General features: G+C 44.6%; 1 protein-coding gene across 4 annotated transcripts in view; it reads left to right on the top strand.

Annotated features, from left to right (window-relative positions):
* Positions 1-7,582: 7,582 nt before the first annotated feature.
* The window catches only part of SLF2 (SMC5/6 complex localization factor 2), a 31,091-nt gene continuing 24,506 nt past the window's right edge, over positions 7,583-14,167 (top strand). Inside the window, exons 1-3 of one of the 4 annotated variants that reach the window (XM_074591456.1) lie at positions 7,583-7,798; positions 12,174-12,217; positions 12,671-12,795. In XM_074591456.1, the coding sequence (XP_074447557.1) occupies positions 7,689-7,798; positions 12,174-12,217; positions 12,671-12,795 (279 nt within the window). In that variant the 5' untranslated portion in view covers positions 7,583-7,688. Of the gene's footprint in view, positions 7,799-7,935; positions 8,051-12,173; positions 12,218-12,670; positions 13,381-14,167 lie in introns of those variants that run through there. The other 3 variants (XM_074591454.1, XM_074591452.1, XM_074591453.1) reach the window with 3 other exon arrangements.

The following is a 14,167-nucleotide window of genomic DNA, read 5'->3' as shown; positions in this document are numbered from 1 at the left end:
GGGCACCTTTGCTCTTCAAAACTGCCTCCCAAGGGACACTCTCAACCATGCTCCTAAACAGGCTAAAGTCTGCCCTTCGGAAATCCAAGGTGGCAGTTTTGCTGGCTCCCCGCCTCCCTTCACCAAGAATTGAAAACTCTATCATTTCATGGTCGCTCTGCCCAAGACGACCTCCAACCTTTACATCCCCCACAAGACCTTCTCTGTTAACAAACAGTAGGTCCAGTAGGGCACTTTCCCTAGTAGGTTTCTTCACCAGCTGTGTTAGGAAGTTGTCTTCCACACGCTCCAGGAACCTCCGGGACTGTTCCCTCTCTGCTGTGTAGTATTCCCAGCGGACATCCGGGAAGTTGAAATCCCCCACAAGAACAAGTGCAGATGATCGCGAGACCTCTGCCAGCCGCTTATAGAATACTTCATCGGTTTCTACATCCTGATTAGGGGGTCTATAACAAACTCCCATCATGATATCTGCCTTGTTGGCCTTCCCCTTGATTTTTATCCATACACACTCAACACTGTCATTCACACTGTTGAGTTCTAGACATTCAAAACCGCCCCTAACATAGAGGGCCACCCCACCACCTCTCTTCCCTTGCCTATCTCTTCTGAAAAGCTGGTAGCCATCAATTACAGCACTCCACTTGTGTGTGTCTTCCCACCACGTTTCCGTGATGGCAACCACATCATAGTTTCCCTGCTGCACGATGGCCTCCAGCTCGTCCTGCTTATTCCCCATGCTGCGTGCATTAGTGTAGATGCACTTCAGTTGGGTTAATTGTCCTACCACTTTCTTGGGGGGACAGGCCCTGATTTGCACCTGATCATTCTCGGACACTACTGTAGTTACCAAATTATCACTACTCCTTGTGTCCATGCTGCCACACAATTCACTATCCCCCACCATCACTGAGGCAGGCTGCAAGACCTTGCTATCACTTTTACCCATGAGCACTGCTATGTTGCTCCCAGGCACCACTTTTGTGATCCTGGTTTCGTCCCCATCCCCCATCAAACCTAGTTTAAAGCCTTATGGATAAGCCCTGCTAATTCTTGTCCCAGTCTCTTTCTTCCCCTTCGGGTTAGGCTTCCCCCGCCTGATGCCAGCATGCCTGGTTTCCTGTAGATCAGCCCATGTTCAAAAAAGCCAAAGTCCTGCCGGACGCACCAGTCACGGAGCCAGGAGTTAATTTGCTGGCTCCTCCTATTTATCCCCTCGTCTACCCCTGCAAATGGTGGGATAGAGGAGAACACTATTTGTGCTCCCGATCCCTTAACCAGCCGTCCCAGGGCCCTAAAGTCATTCTTCATTGCCCTCAGACTTCTGGTACCTACTTCGTCACTGCCTACCTGAAATATCAGTAGCGGATAGTAATCTGATGACTGGACCAGGGAAGGGAGTTTCCTCCATATGTCCTTAATTCTGGCCCCAGGGAGGCAGCTGACTTCCCTGTGGGATGGGTCCGGTCTACAGATAGATTCCTTCTAAATGATTCCTGTCTCTATCCATTCCTTGCCATATATGCATTCAAATCTGTCACCTGTTTTCTATTGCTTCCTATCTTTCCTCATATGTGACACATAAAATGATACATAAATGCATGCTGAGACAGAGCTGGTCTTTGCTTCCTCTCCCACCCCGTCTCTGCTATTGTTGTGTGGGTAAACCAAAGCAAAGCTGTGAAGGTTAGGAAACCTCATTATTATAGCTGTCTGGCTGAAATAAGGGGAAGCTTGAAAGCATGACTAATAAGCAACTAGATAAGACTGACATGCAAGTATCGGCAGCCATCAAACACAACAGTATTTGTCAGAGAACACCTGTGGTAGGATATGATAGTGTCTGAATATAGCACTGAGATATACAGCATGAACCGCTAGCAGCTGAGCATTAAATATAGCTTGAAAGCATGATTAAATGCATGTGTACTGAAAATAATTGATGGAAAAAAATGTGTGGTAGAAGATTATAATCACAAGCAGGAAAATGCATCAGAATAAATGATTTAAATGTCTATAAAGGAGAACGATGGATGAGAATCTTTGGGTTTGGGGTGCTGGAGAGTTGAGCTCCCCTCAAAGGGCATCATCATGTTTCCAGCACACAATATAGTGATTCCTGCTACTGAAATAAAGGAAATGCATGACTGGAGTGGTGGTGTGCTGAGCTTTGTGGGTGAGCAGTGTTGGGGAAGATCCAGATTTGGACACAGATTTGGGAATCTGTGTTGTAAATTGTGACCAACTGTGTTCATAGCGGTTGGTGAGAGAGAGCTGCCTGTGCTGTGCCTGGGAGCAACAGCCCACAGTGTACCTGGAGCGCGTGTGTCTCAAAACCCCCTTCTGAGTTTGAACAGACTCTCTAGGTACATCTAGATGCATATGGGTGGGGAAATAGTTACCAGAAAAGAGGAAGCTGAAGAGAGGAAAAATAAATGCTGAGAAGCGGTGTGTGAAAGTGTCCCAGGAACGGACGAGCTCCAGAGCCAAGAGGTCTTGGTTGCAATCATGACTCATGGCACACGTGCCATCAGCAATGGGTCGTATAACGCAGGCTATATCCAAGGCGGCGGTGGTGGCTATATGCTGACAAAGATTACAGGATTACATATGCATCTGCAGAAACAGATCAACTTTCCGAGCGTTGACCCTGAAGCCACTGGCACATCAGTACGAGCCTCTGTATCTGAGAAATCCAGTGAGGTCAGCTTCCCCTTCCCCACTGAGTAACCATGAGTGATTGCATGTGTGTGAATCATGAAAGAGTAACTGAATTTACTGTTTGGATGGTTATCTACTACTAATAAGTCCATTATAATGGCTTAATTATGCTAATAAATATTGGTTGATCCATTTCTCCACAGAATTGATCCTGTATCAAGGCAATTTACAACACTTAAACTCCAAGGGGGAAAGACGTATGAAGATACCTGGTTTTGCCCTTACCTGTCATTCTGCATTGGTTCCTTTGAGAAATCTTTCTTCTGCAGCCTCGCTGCTTGTTTCTTTGCTTCTGTTCTTGTACTTAATGTTCCAGGAGAGTTTCATGGTCCTCTACCACTTCTGAAAACTATCTTATCTTTTCACTCTGATTACCTTGAGGTAGCACAAGGTCAATGATTTTGAATGACTTGCCCTTTGCTGTGCCTTTGGTGGGGTCGGGCATATGAAAACAAGGTGGAAATGAGCAGTTACAATAATGAGACAAGAGGTCCCTAGAATTTCAAAGAATGCGGTCAGGGTAAGTATTTCATACGGAGCTTTGGAACAGTCATGTTACAAAGTGGATGCAGGGTCGTAGCTTAAGATGGCCATCTGTGTGCACTGCCCTGAATTGTCATACTCTGTGTGCCTTTGCAACCTTCTCCTCCGTTTCCATCAGGGCTGCAAATCACCCCCTGGAAAACTGCATTCTTCTCACAAATTGTTTGAAGAGGAAGTTTGTGTTAACGGTTGAACACAAGTTATAGCCTCTTCTGACTGCTGGGAGTGGCCCCATGGCTGTCAATGCCTGATGGCCCATGTACCTAAACATCTCCACAAGTGATCTAGTGGCTCTTTCTGCGCTGGCCATGTGTGGCCACTCTGGTTGCTGCTTTGCTACAAAGCAGAAGAACCGAATACAGGTGGGTGGTTGCAGTGGTTGGGAGGGCTGGAAGCTGGAGTGTGTCTAAAAAGAGCTCTTCTGCCAGGGGAACAGGGTGTCTCCATGCAGAACCCCTTGGGTGAGGGATCTCCAGGGGGAAGGAACAGCCTTCTTCCTTTTCTACAAATAGATTTGAGATATTAACTATCTCTGTGGCTTCTGAAATTGAAAGCAAACAAAAACTGTTCAGGGAATTGATGTGCTTTGTTTTTGTTTATTTTTTACAGTATGATTTCAGCTACCATTCAAAGACTTCAGAAATACTTAGTTTCTAGTGTTAAAGTACAGTAATTCTTCGGTGATGGGTGGTTTTCTAGAAGAAAGGCTGAAAGTACTGATGTATTTAAATGAAAATTGGACAATCCTGAAATTCAGCTAGGCTTTCAAAAGGCTAAAGGCAATTTTTTCACAGACTAGAAATGGTTGTTTGATTTTGTCTACTTTGTTTCTTTGACAAAAGCGTATATGCCCTTTCAGATTCAGGGCTTTTAACTCTACTTAGAGCATTTACATTAACATATTATAATAAAGATCACATGGTTGTGACTGATAACGTTTCAGATGCTAATGGGCTGCGGCCAAATCATAGTTCTTCCCCATGATGTAGCTGTGCAGTGGGCAACCCGTTTCCCTGTGGATACTGCTTAAAACCTCTGCACTCTGGGATACTTCCTGCTTTTGCTTGAAAAGAAAAGCATGAGTCATTCTGGAGGGCAATTAAGGATCAGAGGAAATAAATAGCAAAGAATTACTTGCATAATACCCCCAGTGTAGTTCCAGATCTATTTGTAAAACCTTAACAAGTTTCCTAGATTTGTACTTTTTCAAAGTTTCTGGTTATTTGTGGGTGTTCAGACTGCATGATGGGAAGGAATAATAGAAATAAAAATTAATAGCAAGGGAATTGGGCAGGAGGCAAATCATTTTTAACTTTGAAGCAAGGTGTAAGGTTAGCCTCTTCTAACTTTTGCTTAATTTGAAGGAAAGGAATTGTAAGCAGTGAAGTGCTTGCAAATTGTCAGGGAAAATGAGTCCCTCATTCTTGGGAATATTAAGTATTGATAGTGATAAGAGTTATTCTAATTAAAGTAAGTTTAAAAAGTAGTTTGAGTATTATGATTACTTACTGATAGCTATACTTGTGTATCTAATGACTGCTGTTACCTGTTTATTTGACTGCCGTAGGGCATGTATGTATGTACAACTCTTCCCTGTTTGGGGAAAAAACCCAACACAAAACCAAACAAGCGGATACCACTTACAGCTGTTGCACCTTTTTCTTACTGCCCCCACTGTCCTCAGTGCCACAATACCCTGCCTTCTGCAGTGACTGTATTTTAGGCACTTGCCATAAGCAAGTTATTATAAGCCATGTTGTTACTTAGGTAATTACTGGTTTTTGTGTCCTTGCTGTCTGCTCCTTATGAGAAACCGCTTCACCTTGTCATCACCAATGCTGGAATGAGACTGTCTGTAGAAGCTGCTTGGTGCCTCCGCATTTCCTGGAAACTTACCAATTCATTCTGTATCTGACTCTTCTTGTGTGTAACTGTTTAAACCTCCAGGTCATGTAACTGTAAAAACAACTCCAGGTCTATTGCAGTTTTGCAGGGTTAAAGTATTAAACTGAAAAGTAAAGCAATTATTTCATCTGCCTCTTCAATGTGACAAAAATTTCTGGAATTCCTGGACAACACTGGGCGTGAAACTTTAACACTTTATTAGACATTAATTCAAATACACACTATTGTCTTTTCAGGCAAATCTATATGACAGCAAGCCAAACTGTTCTTCATTTGTTGTCAAGAAAGTTGTAAGACAGTTGGGGCTTGAAGTGGGTTGTCCAACAGTGGGATCCCTTCTGGTAGGTTCCTTGCAAACATAGTAGTCAGAGATGGTCCCTGGGGTAGAGAGCTCACAGCTGAAGAAAATGCATGTAGGATGGGTTAAAGCAATGAAAGAGCAAGGTACTTGATGTGATGGCAGACAATGTTTTACTCTTTTGAAGCTGGGTTTAAGACATCATAAATTACGTGGATGAAAGCTTTTGACTGTTTTTGATCAGGCAGAGTTATGGGGCAGGATGAGCAGGAAGGTTGGAGAGTGTAGTACATGGCAGACTCAGACACTTCAGATGCTCAAAACCCAGTTTTCTGTTTTGACTTGCGCTTTCTGTTTTGCATTACTTTGCAGACTTTCCCTAGGCCAGCCTACCCAGGTGTCGTGGTTTGACCCCGGTTGGCAGCCAAGCACCACGCAGCTACTCGCTTGCTCCCCCCTGGTGGGATGGGGGGAGAATCTGAAGAGTAAAAGTGAGAAAACTCGTGGGTTGAAATAAAGACAGTTTAATAAGCAAAGCAAAAGCCATGCACGCAAGCAAAGCAAAACAAGGAATTCATTCACTGCTTCCCATGGGCAGGCTGGTGTTCAGCCATCTCCAGGAAAGCAGGGCTCCATCACATGTTGGGAAGATGAATGCCATAACTCTGAACGTTCCCCCTTCCTCCTCCTTCCCCCAGCTTTATATGCTGAGCATGACACCACATGGTATGGGTTATCCCTTTGGTCGCTTGGGATCAGCTGTCATGACTGTGTGCCCTCACAGCTTCTTGTGCATGCCCAGCCCTTGCTGGTGGGGTGGTGTGAGAGGCAGAAAAGGCCACGATGCTGTGCAAGCGCTGCTCAGCAATAACAAAAATATCCCTGTATTACCAATGCTGTTTCCAGCATAAATTAGCTATTACAAAGAAAATTAACTCTGCCCCAGCCAAACCCAGCACCCCAGCGCAGGGAGGGAGAGACATCAGATGGGTCATTCCTTTCTGTTTGAGTGAATTGTCTCCTGCTGTTTCTGGGACCAAGAAAAACATTAGAAAAAGAGCAACCTTGGTCATCTCCGCTCTAAGACAAAGTGCTAAAAAAACCAAAACCACAGCCGATTTCAGCATAAACTGCCCCAGAAAACCTTCAGGGCACTGTTGTGATGAAGGAAGCCCAATGAGCTCTGTTTTCTCTTACTTCTGCAGACCAAGGGCAGGGATTAGCTTCTATCTGTGCAGTGCCTGCTTTTAACTGCTACAGCTACCACTGTGGAGACATGTGGATACCTCTAACTTTATTTACGGCGACTAATTATGTAAATCTGTGCAGAACACTACAGATGGCAGTACGAGGTCTCCCTAAGCTTGTAGATCTGGTCCTTTGGCTTTTTGACCCTGGGCCAGACCAATGCGGTGGTGCAGCACACGGCGCAACCACAAAAAATATGTATTTGTATTTTTTTTAAGGGGAGGGGTGTAAAGTACGGCACAGAGCGAAGCCTGGACAGCAGGCCGTGGTCGCGAAGGCAGAGGTCTGTGTGCTGTTTTGGTGGAGATGGGGGCGATTTCAGTAAAGTTACTCCCTTCCCAGCTTTTTACCCTCCTCACACCTGTAGCTTTGTCAAGCGGCGGCGGAGATGCGGTTTGGCTTGTCTCAGAGATGTGGCCGGGCTGTCCCTGGACGCTTTCCTCACAGGACGCTCCTGCCTGTAGCGGAATCCACCCCTACGCGTGCCCCGGGCTGAGGGTGCCCTCCCTGATGGGAGTGGCGCCGCCGCGGGGGGGCAGCGGGGCCGGCTCTGAGGGGGAACGGGGGGAACCGGGCGGTGCCCCAGGCTCGCGCCCGGGGGGCGGGACCCGCCCCGCGCGCACCAATCAGCGAGCGGGAACCGGCGGGAGCGAGCGGCACGCGACCAAGGCGCCAAACGGACCTTCGGCCGCGGAAGGACGCTCCCACCTCCCCGCTCTCCTCGCAGCCAATCACAGCCGCGCTCCGTCTGCCCGTCCCGCCCTTGGCGGCAAAGAACCAACCGGAGGAGCTACTCCTTCAGCCGCTCAGCCAATCAGCGGCCGAGCCTTCAAGTGAACCCGTCCCCGCCTCCTCCCGCCCGTAGCCCCCGCAGGCGAGGGTCGCTCCGGTCGGCGGCTTCTGCCATGGTGCCGGGGGTGGCCGGGCTCCCCGCTCCGCTCCGCCGCCCGGGGTCAGCCGGGCAACCCGCACCATGACCCGACCGCTCGGCGTGGGCGTGCCGTCGCGGAGCCCGTCCGTCACCAGGTCCCGCCGCCATTTTACGCCGGCGGCCGCGGGCAGACAGACAGCCCAAGACCTCAGGTACCGGCGCGGAGGGGCGGGCGGAGGGGGCGCGGGAGGCGGTGGCTGCCGCTGTCGCTGGGCTCGGCGCCCGCCCAGCGGGGCGCCGCTCAGCTCCCGGCGTGCAGCGCGGCGGCTCCCGCCGTGCACCCCGCCCGGCCTGGGCGGAGGTGCCGTCGCCATGGCCGCGGGATGGGGCCGCTAGGCGGGAGGCTGGGATCGAAAGCCTGGAGCCGGGAACGGCAGCGGGAGGCTCCCGGCCAAACTTGGCAGGTGAGGGCGTGCTAGCCGCGGTAGGGGCCGGTGCCCTCCTCGTCCGTAGTGGCCCCACCGGGAGTTCCAGCCCTGAGGTGCTGGCCCTACTTCTCCTGTGGTGATGGCAGTGTGTATGTTTTTATTTGGCGGCGTCTGGTAGCCAGGCAACCAGACAACATACGGAGAAACTGAAGAAGATGTCTGGCCAAGTACTGACTGGCATCTTCAAAATACATGAGTCCTCCCGTGCGTGCCCATATGTCCTCCCGTCGCGTGTCTCGGTGTTTGGTAGCAAGCCTACCTGTAGAGCTGGGGAGGCTCCAGCAGTTCGGCTCTAAAGATAGAGTTTTGGTTTTCACTGACTCAGCTGTCAAGCCTGTTCCAGCTGCAGACTGTACTGTTAACGGTGCTGGAGAAGAAGGTCTCTGGTGAAGGCAGTGGCAGTCAATGACAGTTTTTAGACACGGTGCCCCTGTCTACCAACTTGAAATCCAAATTCTGCCAAAGGCTCGATGAGTCTTTTCAGAGGCTGCCAAGTTAACTAAGTTCTGTTTCTTGCAGTATGAGGCAAGTCATAATTTTCTTACCCTGTTCACAGCACCCCACTTTGCTCGTTTCTGCTCGTATCTTTTTTGGTAGCCCTGACATTTGGAGGAAAGGGAGAAGGTAAAAGTTCAGTTTCATTTCCGTGTTGCTTCTTGCCCACAAAAGTGAAACTACTCTGTGTTTTGGTTTCGCTGCGGTCATCTAAAAGACTGTTGTGACGGTCTATGTGCGACTTTCTTTTCTGGCTTGTTTTGTTTTCCGTTGCTATTTCTACAGGGCTTTTCAAGATGCTCCATTTTGTCAAAGATGTAGTTACATTTTGTAGTTTATTCCTATGTTGTGCCTCTTTGCTTTCTCTGAGCTACTACTGGTGTTTCCAGAAAAATATTTTTAAAATTATAGTTTTTATCCAATCAAAGTTAACCACTGATATGGCTGTAAACACTAATTACTTTTAATGGAGTTTGTCTTTTTAAACAAGTGAAAGAATTTCCTCCCTCCCTCTTTCACGCGGGTTGTGCCCTTAATCTTGAAAGACCTGGAAGGTCTGTTAGGTGCATCTCCTGGCTGTGTACCTTATTTTTCTTTGTCAAGTGAGATCACGTATTTATGGAGTTTGCTTTTTCTTCTCTGGGTTTTTTAGTGGTCTCCCTGGTGTCTCAGTTAAGATGAGATTTCACAAAAAATGGGGGAATAATCTTTAGTGCAGATAAATATGTTTTGCTGAATTAATGTCTTTTGCTAAAAAGCGTTAACCAGAGCTATATAGTTGTTGATAAAGATACATTAAACAACTGCGACTTTCATGTCAGGAGGGAAAGAGTAAAAACCCAATAATTATCATTGCTTTATCATTTCTTCATTCTTCTAGGTCTGACTATTTGACCTCTTATGAAAATAATAGTGGAAGTCCTCCTGTGAACAGTTAGGGTCCTGTTTGCATAGAAAATCACATGTTCTTTTTGTACTTCCGTATATACGAAAAGCAAGTTTGAAAGCCCAGCACTTTCTCACGTTCCTCCTGATACTGTATCACATGCTTTCTTTATTTTCACCCTTTGCCGTTTGTAAAGTTTCTAGTATGCTTCCTTGTCTGAGTACAATTGAGGAAGAATTATTCTGTTTTAGTTGGACAGTTCCTGTCTCTTGTTCTTCCAAAAAGCAGTAGAATACAAAGTAGAAAATGGCAGTGGATAAGCACTTTAAAACAAATAATCTAAGATAAATCACGCTCTGCTCAAGTTAAACTTTTACCCCAGGGGGAAGAAAAAAAAAAGCCTTTCCCCCCACCCACCCCCAGTGGTAGCGCCTCCAGTCTCTCCAGTCTCTTAGTTATGTTATAAGAGGCTTTCTACAATTATGGAACAAACATGAATTTTGTTACAAAGCTATTGCACTTAAAATAAAAGACAGTAAATGGATACAACAACAAGATAAGGGATGTGGGAGGGAGACAAGCAGCTGTTCAAAATCAGTGGCTGTGGAAAGGAGAAAAAGAGTAGAAAACTTTGATTTTGGTTTGTTTTCAAGATTTAAGTGTGGAGAGAAATCTGAGAGGTAACTGAAGATGACATTTGGACTGACGACAGTGGTTGGTATTGCAGATGGGACTTGAACCTGGAAGGAGGAAGTCCAGTTGCTTAGAAAAATAGAAGGGTTTTGGAAAGATATGCAGTGCGGGAAGCTGTGGGCACGGGGTAATTTTTGTGGCTGCGAGAGCAGTTTCAAGTGAGCATTGGAAGTGTCCTGAGGAATGCAAAGCAGAGAGAGCTGTGCCGTGGGAAGGTGAGGTCAGGGTGTCAGAGTGGGAGGTGGTCTAGGGCACAAAGACAAATCATTCAGCAACCACCGTAACAGCAAATAAACCCGCAATTTAGCCTCTTGATTGTTCTGTTGAACTGAAATTTGAGGACCCCGTTGCTTCAGCATGTGGGAAGAATGGGCATATCTTGGCCTAAGTCAAATTAATCTGGGATGGGTTGGAAGCAAGTAGTCGTTGACAAGTAGTTTTTCTGCTCTCTTTGGTGAGCCGAAAAGACAGGTTTATGAACTTGCGTATTCTGATTACAGGTGGCTTTTCATTGAGTTACAGTATTCTCAAGCATCGCTGCTTGCCTGTAGCCTGATAAAAGAAATAGCTATGTATTATAAACAGTTTTTTGTGTTTGTGTAGGTGCTAAAAAAACAGAAGCCATGTTAGAGAATGCAAAAGTGAAAGTAACAAGCTTACGGAAAGATTCAAAATGAAATCCAAGCTTAGTTTGAATGAGTGAGCAGTGGATTCTTCTGACCTGAGCTTCAAAAATGGTTATTGAGTCCATGAGAGCACAGTCATGTATGGATGCTTGAATATGTTAGCTTAGAATCTGGAATAAATAAGTTTTGCCTTTGTAATCACTGTTACACAGAGAGTAGTGATATAGCTTTGTTTTGGAAGGCACAGAAAGATTATAGAAGTTGGAAAGGTGATTTTGAACAGATCTGTATTATTCTTGCTTTCTCACAGCAGTATCTTCTTGGAACTCGAAGAGACACTTCCAAAACAGGCATAAGTGTAGCCTTGAAGTTGTTAATAAACTTCCTTGCTACATGGGAGAAGATAGCCAATTCAGAGTTCTTGATGTATTCTTAATGTTCACATTGTATGTTACTCAGACAATCTGCCCATTTTTAGAAGTGACATTCTGTCATGGAGAAATGCCTTGGTGTTCTCATGTCCCACTTATTCTTGCGAGGGAAAATACCTCTGATTTAAAGCTACTAATTGTCTTGTGTCTGTGTAAAAAAAAAAAAAAAAAAAAAAAAAAAAAGATCGTTGTAGACTGTTGTTTCTGTGGGAAGCTGTGTTCTGGGAGAGAGACTGCGGACACGTGTATTTTGTTAAGGGGCAGTGCTGGTACAAGTTCCTGCTGAGAAGTGTGTCTGGTAATAGTACAGATAGGAATTTGCATCCCAGCCTGGCACCAGATGTGTGGAAAAAAGCAACAAACAGTGGTGCGCAAATTCTTTTGGACAACAGGAAGAAAGTTACAGGATTAGATAGAACTTTGTGGTTAGGCTTGATTGCAGCTAATAATGCATTGAGGTGTTTTTGGTCACCGATGGTATTGATAAGGCCAGCTGCTTGCCACTATAACACCTTAAAAAAAAAAAAAAAAAAAAAAAAAAATTGCAGTAGGAGTTATCAACTCAGAAGTGTTGACAGTGGGGATGGGGCGGTTGTTAACACCATCACATAAGGTACTGGTGAGCTCTCATCTAGAATACTGAATACAGGTGAGGTAAGTTCCATTTTTAAGAACAGTTAATTTAAGCTGGAAGGGTGCTTGAGACTTTCTAGAATGATAAAGGAAACAGTTTGCGTGAGGAAACTGACAGGTTGGCTTCATTAGCCAAGCAAAGTGAAGGCTAGAAGGCAATGAGGATGATGATGCTTTCTCTGATCTATCAGAAAGGGTTATCAGAAATAAGAACTGCTGTCATTAAAATAAAAAAAAATCTGTAGAAATTACACTGTCTTAATTTTCTCAGTAGTCACTTTATGGGCATTTAGTTGGTGTTCTTTTAAAAACATAAAGTTATGTTTTCTCTTCAGAAACCAGACCATTACAGAGTTCTTCAAACCAGTTTTAAACAAAGGTAAATATGTGTTTTTTAAATAGAAGATATTTATATGACCTTTAATTTGTAAGTGTGCAGAAGTATAGTCTAATCCTATTCCAAATTGGAGCATGTGTAATGAGTATAGCTTACCAAATATGTCAAAATGCACACATTTAATTTTTTTTCCAATAATGTAACTGAAAATGTTAGCTTCCTATTAAAATTTATTTATTTAAATAGTGATTTAATTATTGTTTCAAGTTATTGTCTCATGCTTAAGCTAGATTGTTTATAACAACTGAAGCTGTGGCATAGATCATGCAATTTTTTGATGTGAAATAAATCGCATGGCACTAGCAAAACTAAAGGATTTAATAAATTAATTTTGGATTGCATGTGACATAAAATACCAAATAATACAGTCCAATAAGATATTTTTTTTTCCAATGTTATGATGGTGAATAATTTGTCTTATCTTTTTTCTCTCAGACCTTGGCCATAAAGACAGAACTGTGTTGGGCTCACCAGACAGAGGAAATGTAAAAGATGCAGGAATCGGACTGTCAGTTCTATGCGCTGAACGTTTTGAAAAGAAAACATCTTCTCCAAAGAAGGTCAGAAGAAAAAAGATGCCAGACCAAACACCAAACACAAGTCCTGTGGTAGATGCCTTTCGGAGAGGAATTAAGGTGAAAAAGGACAGTGTAAACGTCTTAGAGAATGGCAGAGCATGCAAGGCACTGAGTTCGTTGTACCCAAAAGTTGTGATTCAAAAACTCCTTATTACTGCAGGGTCTCGCGGCTCTCTCTTGGCCAAAAAGGATAAAACTCACAAGTCAGAACAGGGAAGAAATGAGAAGTGTCTGAGTGTAACAAGAGCACCATTTTCTTGTGGAAATAGTTGGGAGCGGGAAACTGACTGTATGGATCTAGAAGACACTAGTTCAGACTCTGACAAATGGGTTTCACCAGAAGCTGATACTCGAAAAGCCTCTGCTAGAAATAATGGCACTGTGAACAACACATCGCTGTGCCAAAACCCAGGTCTTCCCATGAAATTGCCCTGCGCTCCAGCTGACTCTGAATTTCGGTTGTCACTGGAAGCTCTCCACAGAGAAAGGAAGCAGAAGAGACATAGAATGAAACAATCTAAGCCACATTCTGTAAAGCCATTCTCAGGAACAAGTGTATCACATCAGGTGTGTTTGAAAGGGTCATTAAAAGTAGAAATCAGTGACCCATTGTGCATGCGGTATTTTCTTGAATTTTTTTTTTTTTCAATGTAGGATGAGATTCTTGGTGCTGCATTTTTCAGATGTAACAAAAGTTTATGTGCTTGCTATTTCTTTGCAAATTTTAGGTTATGCTTGGGTAAGATGATTCTTAACTAGTTTACAATAAATAAGAAATCCTGGTTTAAAAGCAGCGGAGGTATTCTGAGTTAGATGCAAGCATGGAAATGCAATGGAAATTGTAACTTTAAGTTGTATTTTGTAGAAAAAAGGTCTTTATCTAAATGTCTTATAACCTTGTGTTTTCTTACGATGTAATGTAGAGAACAGCCTGGCAAACTTCTGCTAGTTAGAAGCTGCAGTTAAGTTCAGATTTATGCACTTCAGCCACAGTATTTAGGTAGAGGTGGGAATGGTCCTATGAGGTATGTAGTATTTCATTATAGCTTGAATTATATCCACTTTTTTTACCAACCAAGAAAACCCTTGAAAAGGTTGCCGCTTACTTTCAAGGAAGATCATTATGTGTGCTTCCATAGTATGCTATGAATGGAAAAAAAGATTGTTTAGCTTGGGTTTCCTTTTCTCCTTAGCACCCCTCCCTCTGTATTCGCTTCTCTGTGCTTTCTGTCGTTTTGTTGTTTAAGTTCCTAATGACTTGTCTGAGGAAAAGCCAGCTAGGCTGTGTTGCCATATAGCCCAGGGACACAAGTGGTTAATGGCCCTAAAAGCGGAGAGATTTAGAACTGGAGGC

The sequence above is a fragment of the Larus michahellis genome, chromosome 6 (assembly GCF_964199755.1).
Source record: "Larus michahellis chromosome 6, bLarMic1.1, whole genome shotgun sequence".
Taxonomy (NCBI): domain Eukaryota; kingdom Metazoa; phylum Chordata; class Aves; order Charadriiformes; family Laridae; genus Larus; species Larus michahellis.
The sequence above is the reverse complement of the archived record's forward strand: the minus strand, read 5'-3'. Positions and strand labels throughout refer to the sequence as shown.